At 35.0% G+C, this 25857-nt stretch overlaps 2 protein-coding genes across 2 annotated transcripts; one reads left to right on the top strand and one right to left on the bottom strand.

Annotated features, from left to right (window-relative positions):
* Window positions 1-1268: 1268 nt before the first annotated feature.
* Window positions 1269-7816, bottom strand: LOC113391908 (putative ATP-dependent RNA helicase TDRD12). Its single transcript, XM_026628037.2, has 3 exons — window positions 7448-7816; window positions 6315-7132; window positions 1269-5944 (listed from the first exon to the last, which is right to left on the bottom strand). The coding sequence occupies exons 1-3, from the start codon at window positions 7723-7725 to the stop codon at window positions 1503-1505; spliced, it is 5538 nt and encodes a 1845-aa protein (XP_026483822.2). The 5' UTR covers window positions 7726-7816; the 3' UTR covers window positions 1269-1502.
* Window positions 7817-8230: 414 nt separating this feature from the next.
* On the top strand, window positions 8231-24980 carry LOC113391860 (dymeclin). Its single transcript, XM_026627971.2, has 17 exons — window positions 8231-8347; window positions 9044-9188; window positions 9642-9788; window positions 10327-10453; window positions 11525-11676; window positions 12461-12580; window positions 12810-12946; window positions 13534-13746; window positions 14715-14794; window positions 16333-16455; window positions 18634-18759; window positions 18901-19063; window positions 19149-19247; window positions 20660-20718; window positions 22328-22498; window positions 23165-23290; window positions 23511-24980. Exons 2-17 carry the CDS (start codon window positions 9049-9051, stop codon window positions 23643-23645), a joined length of 2118 nt encoding a protein of 705 aa, XP_026483756.2. The 5' UTR covers window positions 8231-8347; window positions 9044-9048; the 3' UTR covers window positions 23646-24980.
* Window positions 24981-25857: the final 877 nt, after the last annotated feature.

Below are 25857 nucleotides of genomic sequence, written 5' to 3'. Positions count from 1 at the left end.
TACAATGGCTCCAAAAGCATGGGGGCAATTTTAGGTCCCATTTTATTTATAATATATATAACTGATCTTACTTTCTAGGTCTTACACACAAAAGTATTTGAGAAAATCTATTATTTGCTGAAATACTTTACATAATCAATTGTCGAACGGAGAGAACTCAAGCAATTAGTCAATAAAATTTTTTACTCCCAGTAATATGGTATTAAATCTTAAGGTACATATTTGAGGTAACGCAAAAGAAAATTGAAACCTTTCATTCAAGAAATATGAGCTCTCCGATCTATTTACAATCTCAGATCACATTCGGGATGTTTTTAACAAAGTAGGAATATTTTTTTTTTGTTTTATATTGTACATTATATACTATATATAAAATGTACCTACTAAACTTATATTTTTATTTCAAATTTATATAAAAAATAACACAAAATAGCGCACAAAGTTGACTATTTAGTGGTATACATAAGGATTATAGTATTAATTGTATCGATATAATTACATAAGAGAGCAGTAGTCGCCATAACTTATGTATTAATAAACATAAGTTTTATGTTCTCATCAGATCTACGAAACCTTAAAAGGCTCATAAATAACGTATCCTCTATACTGATATTATAAATGAGATAGTAACTATGTCTTTCTGTTGCTCTACCACGGCAAAACCACTAAAACGAATTTCATGAAATTTTATTGGAGTAAGCTTGAACTCCAAGGAAGGACGTAGACTACTTTTTTATGGCTAATATCTGACCACCGACCCTTAACACGCGAGTGAACCCGCGTGCGACAACTAGTTGAATATATCTTAGTCCAAAATACTTAGCTTAGTTTTTTTAGCATTAGCAGCCTGTAAATTTCCCACTGCTGGGCTAAAGGCCTCCTCTCCCTTTGAGGAGAAGGTTTGGAGCATATTCCACCACGCTGCTCCAATGCGGGTTGGCGGAATACACATGTGGCAGAATTTCGTTGAAATTAGACACATGCAGGTTTCCTCACGATGTTTTCCTTCACCGCCGAGCACGAGATGAATTATAAACACAAATTAAGCACATGAACATTCAGTGGTGCCTGCCTGGGTTTGAACCCGAAATCATCGGTTAAGATGCACGCGTTCTAACCACTGGGCCATCTCGGCTCTTAGATTAGCTTAGCTTAGTAGCAACATATATTTCTTACGATCAAGTCGTTAATAAGTTAGTTATATATATATAGTTTACTAAGCTTAAGGTTTATTTAAAATGTTTGTGACTATATATAGGGCAGCTGGTAACATGGAATCGGTTTAATTTCCTTTATTTACAACATCTTTTCTTAACTTAACGCACTTTATTAACATTAAAACACAACGTATTCTAACAAGTGAACAAGTGCGAGTTCATAAGAGTTACAATTGTAAAATACTTAACTTTAAGTGTCTAAATATATACATATTGCAACCGCATGGATATACATAATTTTTAATCTGACTAGATGGATTTTATCAACACAGCAGTTTAATACAATTAGTCATATTTGCCATATGTACAATTCACATCATCCAAAAACTCATCATCGTCAGTTTCATCATCAGCATCATGCATCACCTTTATTATTTTTTCCATAGTACTCTTATCAACTTCTTCCTCATCAGACGACGTGTCAATAGAATCTACGTCATATGCAATCCAATGCTTTGTGTCCAATGCTTTAGTTAACGACACCCATTTCGTTTTCAAAACTTTTACTAGTTTCACCGTTATATAAAGCCCTGTTTTAACATGAGAAGATTTATCTCTATCAATCACACCATATAATTCAATTTCAAATTCATATTTTGCACCATTTAGGTTCGAACTAAATTTTAAATTGCGAACGTCAAATTCGAGATTGTAGTCTTTTACGTCAATTAATTCAATTTTTACGAAAACCATATTTTTATTTTGACGCCATAACAATTTCGGTCGCCTCTTCTGTTCTACCTCTGATGATAAATTTGATTTATCGTTCGATACGTTACATGCTTGAGATAATTCTGACGAAGTAAAATCATCAGAATCTAATTCTTGTGGCTCATTTTTTATGTTAGCTTCTATGTTTGTCTCTTTTGGTCGAAAAGGGACAACTTGATTTTCATCTGCACTGGAGTCATCGCCAGTATCTTGAGTTACATTACGTTCGATATTGGAGTTCAATCTTGGAAATAGATTGTTTAAAACACTTTGATCCATATTAACATCCCATCTTTCAAAATCACTTGAATCAGAATCAACCAACGGTGCAGATCTAAGTGGTTGCGGTATTTGAATTGTATTATTCCCAGCGCTAACTATGTCCTGATTAATTTTAGACATTTTTTCATCATCATCTTCGTTTTCCACTTCTTCAAATGTTTGTATTTGATCAGACTCATTTGTATCTGGAAGTAAATCATTAAGGTGGTCGTTTTCTTCTTCAAATGTTTGTACGTGACCTGACTCTCTTGTATCTGGAAGCAACTTGTTAAGATACTCCCTTTCTTTGATATTTTCTTTGGCCAGATTAAGATCAATCATGATTTGATTTATAACCACATCGTTATCCGTATTTGTATCTATTAAAGCCACTCCATATTTGTATCCACCTGTAAATTCAGCCAGTTCTTTTGTAAAATATTTAATGTACAAATGTTTTAAATCACCATTTTTATCTTCGAAACAATTATTGAAAAACCAATTTTTACTGAAATCCGACCAATCATCGCCCGGCGGCTGTATGCCTATCAATCTGCATTCAATTGCTTGGAAAGGCAATTTATTTATAAACTTCTCTGTTATTGGAATAATATGCTTCATAGGTATTTCTTTCCAGTCTCCTTGATCTACAAAGAAACATTTCGCTGTGTCTTCACTTATGCTATCGATTCTTGCTCTTTCGAAAGTCAAATCATCAGGAAATTCAGCTAAAACCAAATCACCCTCTTTTACATTACGAAGCTCATTATTAATGAAACCTTCTGAATATTCTTTAATATCTTGCAGTAAAGAGCTCATACATGATTCAAATTTATTAAGACGAACGAAGAACTTATCGGGACTTTTAGCAGAAGACAAAAATACTGTGCTTAATACACCAGTCTCTAAATGTGCCCATGATCCTTTTGGAAAATTTTTAACTGGATTTTGAGTTTCTGGCCTTTTAACAACTTCTGCATAACTCAAGCCACTGTCAATAGACAGTTTTTTAAGTTGTTGTACGCGCTCTGGGTTTAATTGAGCATGATTCTCTAAGAGTTCTTGTTTTAAATTGTTTTTCACGATCGTTTCATTTAAAGAAGTTAATTCTTGGCACACTTCTAATGTGTCAACAAAAACACAGTTTCCTAGAGTCAGAGATACGTGTCCTTTGATGTAAAGATCCTCGTTATCTGTTATTTTCTTAAACTTTTCAATTGCTAAATTTGAAAACGTAATGTCTTTGTCTTTAGGTTTAACGTTGGCTAATCTGACGAGCACAACAGGTGTCTTGATTTCTTTTAAGTCTTCAGGTAGATAATAAAGATAAATATCTCTTGTTATGTCATATTTCTCTTCGTCGATCAAATTTACTAATATACTATTAGGATTACCGCTTTGATATTTACTTAAAATTTTAACAACTTGACATCGTACGTAAAAGTTTGTTTTTACCGACGCTGCACAAATATCTCCTATTTTTGGAATACCGTGAAGTCTCCTATTCGACTCTTTGCTGTAATACATACCCATCTTTATGAAAAGAGAACTATATGATTGTGGATACTTAGTAACGACACCATTAACGACGTTAGTCAAAAGCCTCGCGGAATACAAAACAGCAGAATGATAATGAAGAATTTTGAAAGTGATAAGGCCATCTTTAGGCATCCATTCTTGCGGTGAATCGTATTCCTTCAAAATTGTATGTCTCTCTTGGCAATTGAATATATCTGGACAAGATCCCAACATAAGCAACTTGTCGCAAATAGGAATATAATTTTTGGCTTTGATCAAGTCTCTGTCTTTTAAAATTTTATTACAAACTTCATCCAAGAACTGGGGAACATTATTTGTGCAGCGTTTAATGAAGTTCATAATCTTCGGTAGCTGCTCAACATTTGTTCCGTCTAAGAGAATTTTAATTTTAACCTTTGGATTCTCATCTTTGAATATAGACGGATAATTGTCATTTAAAACACAGAAACGTTTACAAAACATTGAAAAAAGATTTGGTAAGGAATAATGGATCAAATGATGTGCGTCCGTTATATTCATATGGGTCAAATTCCCGTCACAACAAACCAGTATCGGTCCTACTAATGGTTCTTCGAAATCTGCCCACGACAGGCTAATGTTGTATAGATCATGAACTGTCATATTATTATTACTTGCGAACACTACGTGTTTAGATCGTTTTAAAGCCCTCTCTATTAAATCGACTTCATCATCCGATTTGCAAACTATTACAGTTTTCTTAGAACTATCAATTTCTTTTAAAAACTCGAATACCATATTTATCTTATGTTCAATTTCGACGAAACAAACAGAGGTTTCAGCTTTCGAATACAGAACACTTTCTTGGAACGCACTAAAAGAAATTACAGTATCTGGTGTTTTCTTCGCTAGGGGTTGCATGAAATCACACCAGACTCGAGATGCGAGTACGTATTGAACTTTTAACTCGTTATTGGCTCTAGCCGCAACCGCTTCTTTAATTTTAAATAGAAAGTATTTCATTTCATCCTCATACGTGACCGCTAGACGTTCACAATCATCTAATACAAAAATTGATAGACGACGCAGATCGACACCGAATTCACTGAGTTGCATTACCCGAATAAGTGATGCTGGCGTAGATATTAATAAATCGCAACCATTCAACAACTTTGTCGTAATATGGAAATCATCAACACCCGCATAGCACGCTAAGATTTTATCATCTAAGCCCAGGAACATTTTCGCCATTTCTTCTACAATCGCAACGGATTTCGCCGTCGCACAAACGATGATGCAAAGTGGACCCACACTATCAACAGTATCGGAGCACACGTCGCTTATAAGACGACAAACGGCTGGTAAATAGCCCAAAGTTTTCCCACTATTTGGAGGACTTATCATGAAAAGGCTGTGACCCCTTAATATTGTATTCCAAGATACACTTTGCACCGTCATCGGATGTTCAATTGACATATTTTTAAGTACGAGATGTATATGAGAGTTGAAAAATACATCTCTCATTTCAAAAATCGGTTGGATGCGTTTATTCTTTTTAGTGTGCACTAGAAGTATAGGTGATACGAGTTTATCGATGAAAACTGATAGGTTTGGATCAATATTTTTAAATGGATTGACATTATTTTTTAACCTAGTTAATGTTACATCATTTTGTTTCTGTTTGTTTTTGATTGATGGTATAACTTTGTACTGTTCATCAATCCTTTGAATGACTTCAGATATGTCATCATTTTCATCTTTGTCAATGTTTTTATTAGTATCGGAGACGCTGGACGAATCTTTATTGGATGTGTCAGAGCTAGACAAACTACGGTTACGTTTGGACAAGTTGCCGTATGCTCTTAACTTTTTATTTAAAAGTAAAGAACTCGTCGATGACTTATGTTTCTCGCTTGAATCATCATCATCACAGACATTCAGATGTTTATCACTACTTAAGCCTAAAGTTGCCTCGTTTTTTAGCATAGTATTACAACAGTCAGACAATTTATTTTTATTTGTTATTTCAATACTAAACTCCGAGTCAACTTCACCTATGAGATTGTGGGTCTCACTTTTCATTTCTTCACCAACATCACCAACATTAATTACTTGTGTTACATTACCCTGAAGGTCTTGTTTTACTTCCTGAATCTTCCATAGTTTAAGGTCCATCCCTGGAGGTCCATAGGCAATTTGTTTCACACCATCTTTATCATCGACAACTTTCATTTTTCGGTTGAGGTTAGAGGTTGACGCTGAAATTATGAAAACAAAAAGAAATGTTTCAATAAAAAATTCTTATTTTTGCATTAATGTCTTGAATCAAACAAACATTATAAAAGTTTGCATACACATTATCAAGGATACAGGCGAGGAAATAGGCCACCATTAGATACCTATCGCCATACCATTACCATTAGCTGAGTAGTCACCACCACCCATTGACAATGGGTAGTAAGAAACCATGGCTTAAAACACCATAGCAGCACCAGCCTTGGAAACTATGATGTTATGTTTCGTGGGCCTGTAATTACACTGACTCAATCACCCTTCAAACCGGAACACAACATATCGGATACTTAACACTTGCTAGTGGAAAACTGGTTGAAAGCTAACGATGCTTACCATTAGTTTCAAAATCTTCATAATTTGTTTGTGTATTTTGTTGTATAGGCTTCACAATATTGATTGATTTTTCAGTATCAATCTGTTGTTTAATGTTTAATTTATGTTTCATTCGGACTCTATTGATTTTATCTCTCTCAGACTGATTCATTATTTTTAATTTCTTAATCAACATGGAGGCTTGGGGTTGTTTTTTTTCAACAACATTTACTTTGACTGTGTCCACACTTTCTGAGGATATATCATTAGTTTTTGCATTTGCATCTAAAAAAGTTTTAATATTCTTAAAAGTCTGATCAAGTTCTTGAGTGTCATTGCATTTAGAACTATTTGTAACGGACGATGAGGTCTGTGATTCTAGTGACTTATATGACTTATCTTTTGATTTTCTACAACCTCGGCCCAAAGGTTCCTCATCAATGTCTTTGCACAGTTCCAAGTCTTTCCGTTTGTTTTCAAGCATTGTGTTTAACATTTTATTGTTATGCTTTTCAAGATTAGATACAGTTAATGCAGATTCTAAGTCTTGTCCAATTTGAAACACGGATGTTTGTTTGTTAATAGATCTCTTGCATGTCATCTTTGAATTAGCCATCTTCGTATAATATGTCTCAATTTCTTTAACAACATCCTGTGTTTTGATAGAACAAAGTTTGGTTTTAATCTCGCCTGAACTTAGTTGTCGGTGGAATTCACACACATCCAAGTGTGCGATGTTTGACGCAATTAACAATTTTGATAGTTGCTTCAATTCACCATTTTTAGACTTTATAATCAATTCACCATATTTATGTATGTTATCATCAAATATTGATGTTCTGGAAACAATATATGAGATAAATTAATTGAATAGGAACCTAAAGTATACAAACCTTTTGAAATAAATTTATAAAAATATTTGGTAACTAAAAATGAGGTACAACTGCATTCTAAGTCTGATATCATCAAAAATTTTAAGTTTTGTTTTTTTTTATGCACGCAGACATTGAAACTAAGATGTTATGTCGCTTGTGTTTGTAGTTACACTGGCTCACTCCCTCCCCTCTTCCAACTAGAACACTACAACTAAGTATTTCTGTTTGGCGGTAGAATATCTTATGAGACGGGCTTAAACAATAAAAATAACATCTTACCTTCTATCTATGTACGTTGGGGTAAACCACACTTCGGTGCTATCTTTAAGGATATTCGTCATTAATGTTTTGGCTGCTATTACCCAATCATCACATTTTTGAACCATAATCACTTCGTTCTCAATATCTAATGTAGTTTCAAGCGGTAAAATACCATATAATCCAATTTGTTCAAAAATATAATCATCTTTTGGAACGTTCGGATCAGATACTTCTATCCATATTAAATAGGGATTTAGATAGTATATCACTTCTACTTTATAATAATCAGACGGCATTTTTAATGAACTTAAGTGTTTACTTTCATTAAAATATTTACCGTATCGTAAAAAAAATTAAATTGTTAGTGGTTGCTTAAAATCGCCGGTCAATAAAATCCATAAAAACTGAATAATTGAAAACATCAAGTTTGAATATATGTACATAGATTAATAATATTATTTGATCAATACTAAATACAAAAACTATAGACTAGATAATCTATGCCCTATAATTAAAAATACACTAAAATCTTATTATCATATAAATTAAGCACTTATTTTAAATTTTAGATTAACAAGAAGATATCAATAAAATTTTGTTATTAATTGATTTTGTTGATCATTATTTTCTATAAAATTATAAATATTCCTAATTATACAGTATAAAAAATTACAACATAAACTACTTATTATTTTTAAAAGTTATTAAATAACAGAATAAATTAAATAAGTTAAAAACTTTAAAGCTAAAAATTATTAATATTTGCATTTCATTCTGACATAGGATAAAATTTAAAAAAAAAAACTTACATTTGTCAAACCTACAATGAATTCGTGGCTAAGGGAAATAACATCGCGAAAATTTCGATAAAATTTTAATTAATGTTAGTAATATCACAGTTAATACATAAAACATAAGGTACGTTGTGTGAACGTAAAAAATAAGAACTGAATTATGTGAATGGCTTAATAAATTAGTTAATGTGACTAATGAATCAATGGTATCTATCACCGGCCGAAATAGAAGATAATTTTGCATATTAATCGTCGAATTTAAACTATTTTAATATTTTAAATTAGTTGTCGTTGATATCATATTGCTTATTATAAATACGTTGTTTCTATAATATAGTTTCTATAACATATTTCCTATAATTTATATAGAAACAAATAAGTTGATGACTTTAAATCCTATTCAATATTTATATTTGTTATTTAATCATGTAGTAACATTATTAAATAGGTATATAAACATAACGTGTACCCATAGACGGTGTTTTTATTGTATATATATTTTTTATACATAATGAGGAAATATTTAAAAAAATATATTTTTAAATCATTATCATTTTTAAGTAAACCTTCAAATTGTACAACTGAATATTTCAAGAGTATATTTTTATATTAACATATAAACAAGTTTAAAGTGTAATAGGAAACATAGCATATTGAATTTAATCTTCGCTATATGTATATTTGAACTCCAAATTTCTGACTGCAGTAACATTTAGTGATTTGATTCTACATATTTTTGTTTTCTTAATTAGTTAACAGTGAAATTGTGTTTTATTTATATAGTGGTGTGTACTAGTGATATATATTTTTTAATTTATAGGAACAATGGGGATTGCTGTAACAAAATATTCAGATATATCGACCAATGAATTGGTAGCAAGATTCTGTTCTAATGAGATAATATGTCCCAATGACCCATTCTGGAATCAACTTCTCGCTTTTAATATACAGATACCATCCAATGTGTGAGTATTTTTTTCATTCTTTATCTCTTTGTGTGTGTGTGTAAAATCTTGTATATGGGTCTGAAGTAGTTTCACCTTTAGACACACACTGCCTCTGTTATTAATCTAGTGCATTCATTTTGATTTAATTCAGTTCATTAATTATTAAATGATATTTTGTAAATTGAACAGCTGTGTCTCTGTATAATGTAAGACAATCAAAAATATGATTAATTCAGTAATATGATAGGTTTGGAAAAGTAGACAATTGACGGCAGAAAAGTGTCTGGCTTATTTTGTTTTATTTTTCTATTCCTGTAACAATAAACCAATTATTGAAAAATAATTTATTAAAATTATTTTACATATACAAATTATCTTTATGATGGTATGCAAATTAACTCCTTGTAAAAATTTTGTTTCATGTTAAGCCAACCCATTACGTTAGAATTATCCTTTTTTTTTTATTTCTAGCGAGGAACAGCTGATGTTAGATTCTAGTGCAGAATCTTTACTACAGAAATTCTTACAAAACAATCAACAGACAGGCAATCTGGGCTCTCTAGTACAGGTTTTTATAACACGAGCAACGGAACTTTTAGCTGCACCAAATTCAGACAAGTAAGTGTATGAAAAAAGATATCTTTCATTTATTATTTCCGGTTATAGATTTAACTAATTGTTATTATCCATCTGTAACCGATAGGTATTGAGTAGTTATAAGAAGTTAAAGTTCTTCATAAAAGTTTTTTCACCAATATTCAAACGCCAATTTTTCCCAAATCCATAATTATTTTTATAGACTATTCAAGATTTCCGGCCAATCATATCGCGTCAATTCATTGTCAAAGTTGTTTATTCGTGTTATGTATGAGTGTTGCAGAACTATCGATACTTTGACTATCGATAGTTGACCTCGGAAACTATTTAGTATATCGATAGTACTGTCGATGGTATCGATAGTTTTGAAGTAGTATTACTTTTAACCTCAACTATCGATAGTATTACTTACTTAGTATTACTTGTCAATACTATCTCTAACACCGTAACTATCGATAGTGGACTATCGATATGCAACACTATTGTGTATTTTTTGTGGTTGGAATTAGCTACAGACAATATGAGCACCGTAAGCAATCAAATGTATATTTATTTACAGTGTAATGTTAGCTTGGCAAAGTTACAACGCTCTGTTCGTGATACGTGCGGTTACTAAGTATTTGGTGGAGCTAGTACCGGAATACGAACTCTGCAAACATTTGGACGTGCAAGGGAGGACTTTGAATGTAAGTTAATTATGGTTAATGGCCCACTGCTGGGCAAGTATGCTATTTGTACCAGAATATCATTCAAGTGAATGAAAGTTATAATTGATAGTAAAAGAGAGAAGCCTTTAGCCCAGAAATGAAATTTTAGGCAGTAGACAATTTTTTTTTTTTTTATTATTAATGACAACTAAAAAGTTAAAAATAAAGGTAATTACATTTTAGCTAAGTGTTGTTTCAATTAAAAGTTATCACGGCATGGTAAAGGACAGTTTTATCTATTAACCTAACACAACTTTTTTTCTACTGTGTTATACAAAAAGGGGGAGAAATAAAATACTAACAATATTAATACAATATAAAAATGCAAATTACAAAAGACAAGACGATTACAAATTACCAACTAAATACTAAACAATTAAAAAATTTAAAAAAAAAATGTAACTTTTTTTATAGGTAACAAAGATTTTATAACAACACATTGTAATACAAAACGCAAACTAAATAATATATAATGTTTTCTTAAATAGTCTTTTCTTAGGGGGCCCACTCAAGACACACCTGAACGTAGAGTTGAATTGAATTAATTGAATGAGTTTGATAAATTGCAGGACTCGCAGGGCTGCAAACCATACGATCTATTTAATTTAATAAAGTTATGGATTATTTCGCATTATCGTCTATTTATCACTTTGACTTGACTTAGCTGGGGGCCCCTTGAATCCAGGGGGCCCTGGGCTGAAGCCCAAAAAGCTATACGGTAGATCCGGCCCTGGATCTAATTAATTAGACACGTGTCCGATGCATCGAAACTAATCTCAAATCGAATGTCGTCGGAATATCAGATATCTCCCTTTAACTTAACAGTAACCCATCTGTGAGAAAGAGACGAAGCGTCAAGCGAATGTTAAACCGACTTCGATATAACATTCGTTTCATCTCTTTTTCACATATCGTACAATGTAAAGTTAAACAAAGACATCCGAAATCGGATGTCAACATCGAAATTCAATTCAAACATCCGTTACACAACCGACGTCACAAAATTCGGATATCGCCCGTGCGTACTAATTATGTTCACACGTATTTCAGTCCCCCACTCCACAAGAACAGTCACCGTCATCATCCCCAACACAAGAAGCAAGCTCGCCAGACCTGCAGGCAACCAAAGCGGTTAACGGGGAGAGTCGAGTTGAGATGCTCATTGATGCCCTGATCGGATTAATCATTGATGTGCCAATAACGTATGTATGAAATATGTAATTCATAGTGATATAAGCAGACGCGCAAATGGGCCCCCTGATGGTAAGTGGTCTCGCCCACAGACATTGGTGCTTTAGGAAACATTAACCAATCCTTACATCGCCAATGCGCTACCAACCTTGGGAACTAAGATTTTATGTCCTTTGGCACAAGGGTAGTTAAACTGGCTCACTCACCCTTTAAACGGGAACAGAACAATACTGAGTACTGCTGTATGGCGTTAGAATATCTGATGAGTGGATGGTACCTACCCAGACGGGCTTGCACATAGAACGTACCACCAAGTAAAATTTTACAACCTATGTAAAAATTTGGCAAGTTTATACAGCTGCAGAATCCACAACCTGGGTTCAGTAGACGAGTTGGGCCAGTAAATATTTAAAAATGTTCCCCCCAGAATTTTGACCGTGCTGGCTGATTGGTCAATAGCAAACTATTATCTAACTCTCACAGTCCAATGGGTATATACCCCTCAACACATATTATACAGCTAAACAGCAATATTTAATTTTGTTGTGTTTCGGTTTGAAGGTTTAAGGGGGCCAGTGTAACTACACACTAGGGATATTAATTCTTAGTTTCCAAGTTGGGTAGTACAATGGCTATGTAAAGGTGGTCGATTTTTGTTACAGTCGCAATCCATGGTGATGTGACCATTTACCATCTGGTGCTCGATTAGCTTATAAGATAATAACTTAAATAAAATAATTATTCTATACCTGTTTCGAAATGAAACAGTCTGTATATGATCGGTTTCTCGTCCAGCGACAACACTTACTACCTGCACCTGGAATGCCTCAACACGCTGCTGGTGCTGATGTCGGTGTACATGTTCGCCGGCGCGCACGGACAGACGCAGCTCGTTGAAACGTCCTTGATATTCAGGTGAATTGTTTGTCGGCGTTTTAAATGCCGATTGGGTCTTTTATGGCAACCCTACATCATAATATTGTAATTTACTTGTAATTATTATTGCAATAATGTTACTAACTGAACATTAATATGCATTTTTTCATGGTGATTTTTGCGGATGTCTGTCCCTTAAGTGACATTGGTATCTTGAAATTGGTATGCAGATTTGTATTAACGTTACAAATATTGTCTGTTGTTTCAGAACTCTTTTCCAAGGCAGATATAGTATGCACGCTCCTTTACTAGTGAAGACTCTGCTGACAAATCTTTCAGTGATGCTGCCGGCCCCCCCACAGTTCGGGGCCCAGGGGCCCGGTAGCTTGTTGATCAATATAGCGTGTAAGTTTTATTTCGTGTTTTTTTTTTTTACTTCAACTGATTAATTATTTAATAAGAATAAAAATAATTTAATTGTACCCCTGTTTATTTAGTGGGAATTCTGGTGTACTAGGGTGCTAGGCATCCTGGGCACTAGTATGTCCCAAAAACCCCCCATTTCATGTGGAGGAGACGCTTGAGGCGTTTCTCAAGCAATAAAAAAATGGCTGTCAATATTGTCGAGATAGAGGGGTCCTTACGAAACGTCGCCTTATTTAATTTAATTAATTAAACTTCTTATGACTCATTGAACTAAATAAGAGAGTAAATAATATGTTGGATCGATTGATTATAAGTAATAGCACGGAGTCTGGAAATTGGCGGGGTAAGACCGCCGTGCCTCGGATAGCACGTAAATCATTGGTCCTGTGGTTGAATGATGGTTGAACATTTTCCGGTCGTGTCGGACTCGCCATCCGGATTATGAGAGTGAGTGTACAGCAAGTGCTGCGTGCATGTGTAATATGTTCGTAACTCTTTTGATATTTGCCGCCGGATAAGAAGTCGGTCTAGAGAATACCGTCATGATGATTAATTAACATTTCCAGCCAGCTTATGGAGCATGCTAACGTTCAGTCCGACCGCTCGTCAGACGATATACACGAACCCCCCCGTGGACCGGCACGAGCTGCTGGACCGTCTGAAGAAGGAGCACCCGGTGGCGAACCAGTCCTGTCTCCTGCTGCTGGCGCTCGCCAACCACTGCATCCACGAGGATAACTTGTATCGAGTCGCTCTGCTGCACTGTGAAGACACATCCGGTAATATATACTTGTTTTTAAACCTTGTGCATATTATAATTAAACAATAATATATATAAATAAATACAATCACATGGGGGGGGGGGGTCGTTCTGTAAATGTGATACTCATAGTACAAGGAACAAACATAAATTGATTACCTCTGTTACTCGACTGCATAGAGTCACTAACTCTTTTGTGGGGCAATGTATACAGTTCTACAACAGGATCCCAAAAAGCGATGCCTCTGTTTCAAAATTGTTAAGGAACCCTTGTATAGCACACCTTGGGAATGAAAGGATCGCCTCCTGGCTATTTCTTTTCATATTGGATATGAAAATAATAAAATTGAAAGACCCGCTGAGTTTCTTTCGCCGGTTCTTCTCAGGTCAGCGTATTTTATTTTCCGAACCGGCGGTAGTGTTTCATTTGACTACCAATAAGTAAGTGTATTCCTTCTATATTGAGTAAATATATTGGAGTTTGAGTTTGAATTACAAGCATATATTAAATGTAATCTATACTAATATTATAAATGCGGAACTAACTCTGTCTGTCTGTCAGTCTATCTTTTGCTCTTTCACGGCCAAACCACTGTACCGAATTTGATGAAGTTTGGTATGAAGCAACCTTGAACTCCATGGAAGGCCATAGCCTTTTTTATGCCTAACACACAGACGCGGGCAACAGCTAGTTTAAAATAAAACTTAACAGTAATGATACATAGTTAATAGAGACGATATGACCCAGTAGATAGCATACGTGGCTCTTCAAGGAAGGTCGCCGGTTCATAAGGTAGTAACGGAAAATATCTTGAAGAACTTTTAGTCTTAGATGGAATTGTGCTATAATTATATTCACCGACTCGCATTGAAGGTGTGTTAAGGACTAAGCTTGAACTTTTACTCAAAAGGAGGTTTTGCCCAGCAGTGGGATATTTATACGCTGTAACATCGTACAGTTCTCATATTAATAATAATTATTTCCAGACACATCATCGACCACACCACACCGGGACACAAACGGTAGCGTCACTCAAGTCACTCCTCCTCGGATAGACTTGGCTGCTGTGAGTTTTAATATTTACTTTTTAATATTACCTGCAACCTGGGCGGGTTGCAGATGTGTGATGAATGAAAGATGAATGGTGATAGTCACTTTCCATGAGGTGAGCCTAAAAATTTAAAATTAAGGAAATAAGCTCATTAGTTAAACATTTATTGTGTTAGTTTAAAAGTTTAATGAAACTCTCTGAATTTGGACAAATTGTAACTATGAATATCGAGGTCATTGTTATTATTCCTAGAAAGTGTGTCATGTTGTCCACAGAGCCTTGGAATAGCAGGGTTATGTCCTAAGTTTGATTGGATGTAGGAATATTGAATAGGTTATATGATTTTAAACGAGGTATTCCAGAAGGGGCATTAACTTGATGTTATATTTTTAATAGACATAGATTTAGACATTGTCACGAAAGCCTCAGTTCAATCGAAAAATAAAGAATTTTAATTGTGCTAATGTCTAATTTTATGGTTTGGTTTGTTTTACGAATTATTATTTATTATATTTAAAAATATATATATATAATACTTATTTCTAATCATTGATCATGTTTAATTTATATTTTTAATACATATTGTGCAGTGTGATGGTGAACGGTGAGACTACCTCTAAATAGAACATTTACCAAGTTTATAATTTTGAAATGTATTTTTTTTTATTTCGGTGTGATATTGTATCTATGTTGGTTGTCCTATACAAAATAAAAAAAAAAAAATTTGCACTTTTAAATTAAAACTGCACACTGTTGATAAAACTCGAACTTTATTAAAGTAAAGAAATGTATTGTACAAATTATTAAACAAAACTATTGCGTGATCTAGGATTAGTACAACGCCATCTAGTGGTCGGAAGCGCAAAGCAAAATTAGTATGGCTGAGTGTGGTGTTGACGTGAGCGAAACTATACCGCGATTCAGGAGTGCACTAGCGCCATCTATTACGCGTATGCTTAGTTATAGCTTACGATACTAATAGAATATAATATTTATGAATTTTTGAATAGCAAATGAGCCGAGATGGCCCAGTGGTTAGAACGCGTGCATCTTAACCGATGATTTCGAGTTCAAACCCAGGCAGGCACCACTGAATTTTCATGTGCTTAATTTGTGTTTATAATTCATCTCGTGCTCGGCGGTGAAGGAAAACATCGTGAGGAAACCTACATGTGTCTAATTTCAACGAAATTCTGCCACATGTGTATTCCACCAACCCGCATTGGAGCAGCGTGGTGGAATATGCTCCATACCTTCTCCTCAACGGGAGAGGAGGCCTTAGCCCAGCAGTGGGAAATTTACAGGCTGATTATGTTATGTTTATGTTTATGAATGGCAAATTATTATTGAATTAAACAATCGTAATACATACATAATTAAAACACGTATCGTCTTAAATATATGACCTTTTTTGTAAAGAAAATAAAAATATATTCGTTCGTTAATTTAATTTTTTTTTTTTTTAATTTTAAACATTTAGAATTGAGCCACTATTTTTAAAATTTTGAGTTCTGTCGATGTTTTACTAAGAGCTCGATGTATAAATATTCCAGCTCCACAGAGCCCTGTGCGCGACGGCGGGCTGCGAACATTCCACACTGCTGCTGTACCTGATGCTGCACTCGTGTAAGGCGTACAAGCGCCAGGTCAGCAACGGACCGAATATTGAAAATTTGGTGAGTTTGTTTTTTTTTAATATAGTCAACTAGTATTTACACAAGGTTTTAATTATACACAAATATAAATTTAAAATGCTTACTGTACATATCAGAGATGTTATTGATGTGTAATTTGGTATTATAACCTTTCCCGATGGAAGTAGGAAAAAAGTAAAACAAACCTTAGATTTACGTATTTATTAAAAGTTTATTATTAATACATCTTTATTTATAATACAACACTATTGCACTTAACTATTTATTTCAACTTTGATTTTACTTCCAAAATTCCGATAACAGTTTCGTTGACGTTCAAAACGCATTTTTTTCGCGAATCCATAGTGAATATCATAGATTAGTCAAGCTCTCGACCAATGGTATCGCGTCATTTTGTTGTCAAATGTTGTTTATTTGACATTTTTCCTGCTATGGTTGGAATAGAGTTATACTTATACGGATATGTGATATGAAATAATTTCGGATTCTGTTTTGAAAGCTAACGAAGTCAATGTACATGCAGCCGTAAGTTATGATACTTGATAATTGAACCAATGTTCGGCGGCACATTGGTATGTCTCAAACTCAAACTCAAATTCCTTTATTCAATATAGAAGCATCATTACACTTACTTATTGATGGTTAAAGTAAACAATACCACCGGTTCGGAAAAGGAAACACCCTGACCTGAGAAGAACCGGCGAAAGAAACTCAGCGGGTCTTTTTTTCTTTTGTCGATTTTTTTATTTATATATATTGAATATGAATAGAAATAGCCGGGAGGCGATCGTTTCATTCCCAAGTGATTTTAATCATAAACTCACTTATTTTATAAATGACTTTTCACACACAAAAAAAAAAAGTATATAAATTTAGCAACAGAGCCATTTTGAACGCTTTCTGGGATCCTGTATCCTGTATCCTGGGATCCTAGATAGGTAACCCGTTACCATCAAGGACAGGGAGGGTTAGACAACTTGTCAAAGCGATAAATTTCACTACTGGGCTAAGGCCTCCTTTACCTTTGAGGAGAAGGTTTGGAGCATATTCCACCACGCTGCTCCAATGCGGGTTGGTGGAATTCACAAGTGGCAGAAATTCGTTGAAATTAGCCACATGCAGGTTTACTCATGATGTTTTCCTTCACCGTCGAGCACGAGATAAATTATAAACACAAATTAAGCACATGAAAATTCAGTGGTGCCTGCCTGGGTTTGAACCCGAAATCATCGGTTAAGATGGACGCGTTCTAACCACTGGGCCATCTCGGCTTAGGCTTGCTTTTAGCTTTGCTTAGGCTTGCTGGTGTCCAATTAACTTTTAGTATACTTCTTTTTTCTTTCATTTCAATTCAACTTTTTTTTCATATCCTTGCATTGACAACCAATTCTGAGCTCTTGTCAAATCTTAATTTTTTTTAGGAAGTTAATTAGAAATTCTTTAAAAAATACCTTTACAGGATACGTAATTGTCCAAAGAGAGTTCATAAAAAAATATTTTAATAAACAACTTGATTGTGACCATTTTTGTATATATTAGTTTAATAATACAGCAAAAGCAGCAACAGCTTTGTATAAACTTATTATGACTTATAACATTAATTATTATGTATTACTATTAGCCAACACAAAAATTAAATTACACAATTAGTTAAAATATATATATTGTATTAAAAACTGGAAAACAGTAGTTAAATATAACAATAGTGCGTGCGTATGGGTGCGTGCGTGCGTGCGTGTGGGTGCGTGCGTGCACGCGCTTTTTTGTTTGTATTGACGTTGATGTTTTGCACCTGTGTCATCATCATCATCCTCCTGCCCTTATCCCAATTTTACTCGGGGTCGGCGCAGCATGTCTTCTTCTTCCATACTTCTCTGTCGGACGTCATCTCACTAGTAACATTCTTTCTAACCATATCGCCTTTCACACAATCCATCCATCGTTTCTTGGGTCGTCCCCTACCTCTATATCCATCCACATCCATTTTCAAAACCTTTCTCACAACATGGTCCACATTCCTCCGCATAACACGCCCATACCAAGACAGCCGGTTTCCAGATAGCTTCTCGGTTACCGGTGCCACTTTCAATGTTTTGCACCTGTGTGCGACTGAATATTGTTTAATTTCTACATCATCATCGATGAAAGATGAAAATTGTGATGGCTGGTTATGGGTTGGTAATGATGGTATCTTTTCAGCTAGTTCCGATCCTGCAAGTGCTGTATAACGCCCCGGACAGCACCTCCCACCACATTTACATGTCGCTGATAGTACTCCTGATATTGACCGAGGACGACTCGTTGATCAAAAACGTGCACCTGATCGTGAGTATGATTTTCTATAAGCTCGCAAAAGTATCGGTTTCATTCTGTTCGGTCTTAATATTTAAACTACAATAGTTCGATCTGCACGTCTTCAAAGTTCATTTAGATTTTTCATAGTGGAATCATATGTCATCCGTATAGATGCTGAAGAACATCCCGTGGTACACGGAGCGCTCCATCTCCGAGATCTCGCTGGGCGGGCTGGCCGTGCTGGTGGTGGTGCGCGCGCTGCAGTACAACATGGCGCGCGTGCGCGACAAGTACCTGCACACCAACTGCCTGGCCGCCATCGCCAACATGAGCTGTGAGTCTCTCGCGCCTCGCGCGCCTCGCGCGCCTCTCGGGCCTCTCGCGCCTCTCGTTTGTTGAACGTGCGGTAACTCCGGCAGGTGAATTTAGGAACCTCCACCCGTACGTCGCCCAACGTCTCGTGTCACTGTTCGAGACGTTAACGAAGCGGAGAGCGAGGCTGTGCACCGAGATAGAGGGTGAGTGCCTTGAAAGTTTTTTTTTTTAATTATTCTCATTACGAAATTTGATGCTAAATCGGATATTCGAACAGATATTTTATTGGATTTTGGTTCACTTTGGAATATTTTTATATTATAGAAAAAAAAGTTGTTTCACAGTTCAATTCCACTACAATAAATCTACCCATAAATTAGCTATTTATATTGAACAGCGATAAGGAATGAAAACTCTTTGTCACCGTGTACAAAAAAGGTTTTTATTTTATATATTTTATATATATTTTAACAATGTTGTATTATTCAAAAATTCAAAATGTTAAATGAGTTTGCATTAAATATCAATTAATATTTAAAATGTAAAAAAATTAAAAGCTGCCATTTTTGCAGATTTAAAACCCTTTAATTAGCAATAAATTTATTTGCAATATTTATTTATTCATATTTATTATTACCACCACACGCACACCACTACCACACATTCTGCCATTGTAGTTTTTAGAAAATGGTGACTTCATTAATTATATAAAAACTTGAATTTAACGAATAAATAGTATTAAAAAGGGCATTTAATTTGTGCTAAAGATAACTCTAATGCTCCTATAGAATTTTCCTTCCTTAATATGATTATGTCAGAAAAATTTCAAGATGAAATTTGTATGAAACACAGTAGATTTTTTACTTTTTTTACATATAGCGAGCCGCAAATGCTACTTATTTTTTTCCTTGTCCTGGTCTTTGAATTAAATTCATTTGATTTTTTTTTATTATAGTAATATTAAAAAATGGTAAAATTTGTTTGTTCGTATGTCTCCGGGAGTGATAAATGCAATTCTAAAAATATTTTACTCGTAACATTGCTGCAGGGTAAAATTACATTTGTATCATATTATTTTCTTTATTGTTGGAAGATGTTAAACAACGCCTAACGGCTTAAATACTTTTTTGTAATATCTTAACTTTTTTCTGGTGTCTGTCAATACGTTATGTCACTTGCACTTGTTTTTAATGCTTACATTCTAAATCGTATTATTTCTACATTTATTAATAAAAAATTGCACCCTTGAGAAACCGGGCCTTTTTTTTATGGCATTGGTTGGCGGACGAGCATATGGGCCACCTGATGGTAAGTGGTCACCACCTCCCATAGACAATAGCGCCGTAAGAAATATTAACCATTCCTTACTTCACCTATGCGCCACCAACCTTGGGAACTAAGATGTTATGTCCCTTGTGCCTGTGATTACACTGGCTCACTCACCCTTCTAACCGGAACACAACAATACAGAGTACTGTTATTTGGCGGTAGAATATCTGATGAGTGGGTGGTACCTACCCAGACGGGCTTGCACAAAGCCCTACCACCAAGTAAAAGGCCTGCTCGGCAGTTATTATAAAATTTAAATCTAAAATGTATGTGTGTCATGTTACAGGAGGTGATATAAATAGTATAGAATTGCCACATCACGCAGAAGAAAAAACAGAAGAAATTGTAAGTTATTAGACATTTTTAACTTTGCCGTTTCATAGATTCAAGTCAATTGTAAAAAATTCATTGGTAAAGATTGTTATTCGATACAAGATTATATTGATGATAAAAAAGCGTGGAGTTAATGCTTGTTGACTTCCAGGCAGGAGACATAACATACATATATAATTGTATTTAACTGACATGACTGTATTTTTATATGTTGAAAAATAGTAACTACTGAGTTTCTTGCCGGTTCTTCTCGGTAGAATCTACATTCCGAACCGGTGGTAGCTTTACTTAATTGTTTTTTTTATTTATTTATATTTTATCAAGTAACATAAAGACTAATTTTGTTAGTAACAATAAAAACTTGTTTCCTAGGTTAGTATTTTAATTATTTTTCTATGCCGCTTGAAATGGCACAGCAATGGTCGACATATACGCAATCCAGTGTATTAGAGATCATACCTAAGATGCTATTGGCGCTCCCCCGCAGTCTTTGTACTAAAGAGCCACAACTTTTACGCATGTAGCAAAGAAACAGTTAACTTGCGCCGTTGCGAACATACCCGACGCACTACGACGAGGCGGCCCCAGCAGCGCCCTAAGTGCGTCTAGAGTGCTTTAAGATTTTTATAGTTAGTTAAATGACCATCCAAAAGTGCTTGTAAAAGCCTACTCGAATAAAGTATATTTTGATTTTGATTAAAGAATGTTTCATAGAAAAAGTTCCCACTTATGAGTTAAATGAACGGATCGAATATTTGATTTTAATTATTGCAATACTACACTCGGTGGTAGGGCTCTGTGCAAGCCCGTCTGGGTAGGTACCACCCACTCATCAGATATTCTACCGCCAAATAACAGTACTCTGTATTGTTGTGTTCCGGTTAGAAGGGTGAGTGAGCCAGTGTAATCACAGGCACAAGGGACATTACATCTTAGTTCCCAAGGTCAGTGGCACGTAGGTTATGTAAGGAATGATTAATATTTCTTACAACGCCTTTGTCTATGGGAGGCGGTGACCACTTACCATCAGGTGGCCCATATGCTCGTCCGCCAACCAATGCCATAAAAAAAAAGCATATTCTTTCATGATACGATCAGTATTTATTATTAATATTAGTTTTACCTTTATCTATAGTAATGGGAATTGAGAATCTATTCTACTGTTTATTGTATTGTAGTTATGTTTGTATGTCAACAATATAGGACTTTAAAATATACAAGTTAATTTTTTTTAAACTAGTTATGTAGACGGTCGAAGGGCCACCTGATGGTAAGTGGTCAGAACCGCCCATGAACATTGTCGCCGTATGGAATTTTAATTAATCCTTGCATAAACAATTCGCCACCAATCTTGGGAATTTATTATACCTCTTGTATACGCCGGCACACTCACCCTTAACACTGGAAATACTTTGTATTTCTGCTTGATCGTAGAATATATGATGAGTGGGTGGTACTTACCCTGACGGGCTCGCACAAAGCGACGGCTCTCGAATACATACAAAATAACAATGCCATTATAACGGGTGCCCTTTCAGCTTTTCTGCCAGAGAAACTGTTCTTAAACGCCGTAAATCGTGAACGTCGTATTTTTAATTATTTATATTCCAAAATATTTCAGATGGAACACATAGCAGTCCTGGATGAAGTTCTAAGGATGCTCCTCGAAATAATCAACTCGTGTCTGACGCATCAGCTTTCGAACAATCTGAACTTGGTGTACGCTCTGCTTCACAAACGGCAGCTGTTCCAGCAGCACGCTCATCATCACATCGCGCAGAACATTGAAATGGTGAGTGTTTAGTTACCCAACTTAAAGCGTAAATGTGGAAATTGTTAAGTTTTTCATCATGAAATTTTACATATAATTTGTCACTTACAGAAAAACATATAGCGTACTTGACACCTACCTCCCCCCTCTCCCTCAAACGCGGATGAAGCTGCTATTGAAAATTAGTTTTGATTTTAGACATATTTTAGCAACCATGGCATTTTTTACGGGGGCACTCCAACTGTGTAGCACATGTTATATTAAAAATACACAAGTGTACCCTCAACAACAAGACGTGTGCTCTATATTAATTCTCATCGGAATATAATCTTATAATCCGATGGGACAATAGATCTGACACAACCGGAATGACTTCGGGGTCAAGCTGCCACTGCTCTAGTTCAGAGTCCGGGCTCCGGATTCGCGTTGTGTCGTGATTTTTTTGAACGTATGACACAGAGTATCCCGATTGGAGCCAATTCGATAATCTTGGATTGGTAAATTAATCTAGCTTAAAATTTTTTACTGTTACTTTGAATAATATAGAAATTAGTTTTTGTTAACACTATGGGCTGGTTAGTCGAGGGGAATCATGCAGGAGGGAAATTATTTGTCATTTTCAATTCTGGCTCCCTGTCTATATTTTAAAGATCATCAAAACTGTATGATGATTAATATTGTTTTCAGGTGATTGGCTATTTCTCGACTCGACTACAGAGGGTGCAAGAGGGTGCGGGTAGTGACCTCGGAGTGACGGAAGTGTTACAGTGCATTAAGAAGGGAGCGGAGCAGTGGTCCAGTGATAGGCTTAAGGTATGAATTGTGATTGTATTATATTTAAAGTATTTTAATCTTATTATATAAAGTATTAAAACATACTGTAGTATTACTTTAAATATTAGTAATAAATATTCTTATAGTAACAAAGTTCTCATGAATTTCGGTCACGATTGTAAAATTCAAAGGCTGGCTACTTTGAAATGAATCCTGTTCTTGATTAAATAATTTGCGTAAGACGGCGGTCATGTTTCAGAAATTCCCCGACCTGAAGTTCCGCTACGTGGAGGAGGACCGGCCCGAGGAGTTCTTCACGCCGTACGTGTGGGCGCTGGTGGCGGCGTGCGGCGGCGTGTACTGGGCCAGCGAGCGCGCCGACCTGCTCGCGTGATGGCGGCCCATCCGGCTGCAGAGGACCGACTGCCGGGACCGGCCCGGCCCTCGACTGTAGCTCCTGTACTACATCCTTTCGATATATGTTTGTATTCTAGTTCCTATTCAAGTGGATATTTATAATCTTGTCCTGTTTGCGCGCTATGAGAATGGGGACTTTGTCAAAGTGAAACGAATATGACGGTTCACGAATTAAGAAGCGGTAGCAAATTAATTCTGACAAATTAATTTTCCTGCTCTATATAAGATGTTAACAGATTATGTCTGTAGATGTTTATGTAGGTGTTTGTATGTATTTATGTTACAAAACAATAGTTTGTCAATAATTTACTTTTCTTTCTATTTATTATTGTGCTGTAATAATGTTATTATCAATAATTTAATTGTACAAACGTAAATCGATGAAATAACGCATCAGGAAATCTCAAGTAAGATGTCTACACCAGCAAACAAGCATTGATATACATACGTATATTCTATGTCAGACAAGAATTTTCATGTTAGCAATTTCTTTAAATACTCGTAGCAGATAGAACTAAAGTTCGCTACAGCGATAGATCTGTGTTATGTCATCTAATCTAACTATTAAAATATACAGCGTTAGATCGCTTAATGAGGTAAGTTATCCAGCGACCAAAACGTCGTAAGGGCCGGGAATGTAATGGCGCTTACGCTTTTCATTCAACGTAGTGTAACAATATATCGTATCTGTCGATTTTTTTTTCTATTGTGGCGTTATGATGTAATTAGCTATTTAAGTTCAGCATCACACATTATATAGGATTTTCGCCACTTATTAGCGCCGCTCCGTGCACGTCCACACTTAAAAAACGGCGAAACAACACTAAAGTCAGGTGTACGGACAACAGTACAGTTCACTCGAAGATTTATTGTTCAATTTAACGCTAGTATTAAGTCTACAAACGCGACAACGACACGACAACGACGCGACATCGAGCATCGACGCGAGTTTGCCGACGTCACCGACGACGCGCTGGCGGCGGACCGCGAGTGTCCCAGTTCCGAAAGATCATATCCCATTCTCATCGCGCGGGACTTATAATATCGATGCCTCTGGTGTTATTTGTTTATTTGAATCGTATTAATTATATTGGAATCGTTTTTTTAATTATAATAATTGGTGTAAACTTTTTGCATCGGAGGTATTTATATACGGATGTCATGAGATAATGACATATTTAAACACAGTCAGACACTGGTCTCTGCAGAAGTAAATGTATAAATAATTCAATTTAAACTGAAAAAAAATAATATTTTATTTATTTATTATATTATTTATCCTTATTAATTATACTTAGTGTTAAGAACAACAGATTGTCTTTGTTTTTTTTTTTTGTCCAGTGACGTAGGTTTTCTAGAAAGAACGTCTACGCGTTACTATGAAGTATACTTATAAAATATATCTCGAAATTGTTTAGTACCCGTAATGATTATAACTAAGATGATTTATATGTCTAGATAAAGTGATTTACAAAAGAACTAACACAAATGTGCCGACTTTATTATTGTACGCACACAGGCGTGAGTAAGCTACCCTTGAGTCTCGACACTATCTTAACTTCAGTCTGTTATATTAGTGTGCGTGTACTTAGTGCCCAACTGTTGGGTGCTATTTTTTTCGACGTGTTCTCAGCTTTGACAGTCTATCTAGACATATAAGTAATAGAAGATTTATAACTATAAAAAAACGAAACCATTATTATAAAGTATGGTTAAAGGAAAATAGTTTATCTGTATTGGGATAACTTGGTAGTGTTATGAACCATAGACCATTTTACAGTGGCTTGCTATCCATAGATAATAAAATATTGAATAGAATAAAAGTTTAGTACTATGGAATTGTAAAAAATGTTTGAAAAATTATTTCAAATGTTCCTTTGTATGTTCATTTATTTATACAGACATGTCGTATGTATTCTGTATATACAACCTTGTGGAGGGCACAGCGAAGTAACGATGGGAGGGGGGAACTACAATATCACATTTAAACGACATGCAAATATACACGTCACTCGTGTAGCGATTATTTGTATCGACAATTAAGAAAATTAATACATTAATAATTAAATTTTATTTATATAATGATATGCTGATATTATATTATTGTAAGTATTTCAAGTAAATTTTATAAAGTATAACTTCCTTTTTTTGTATAATATGCGCAAAATATATTTGACCGTCTGATGATG

This window comes from Vanessa tameamea, chromosome 28, assembly GCF_037043105.1.
Source record: "Vanessa tameamea isolate UH-Manoa-2023 chromosome 28, ilVanTame1 primary haplotype, whole genome shotgun sequence".
Classification (NCBI taxonomy): domain Eukaryota; kingdom Metazoa; phylum Arthropoda; class Insecta; order Lepidoptera; family Nymphalidae; genus Vanessa; species Vanessa tameamea.
Note: the sequence above shows the minus strand (reverse complement) of the source record. Positions and strands in the feature narration are given on the sequence as shown.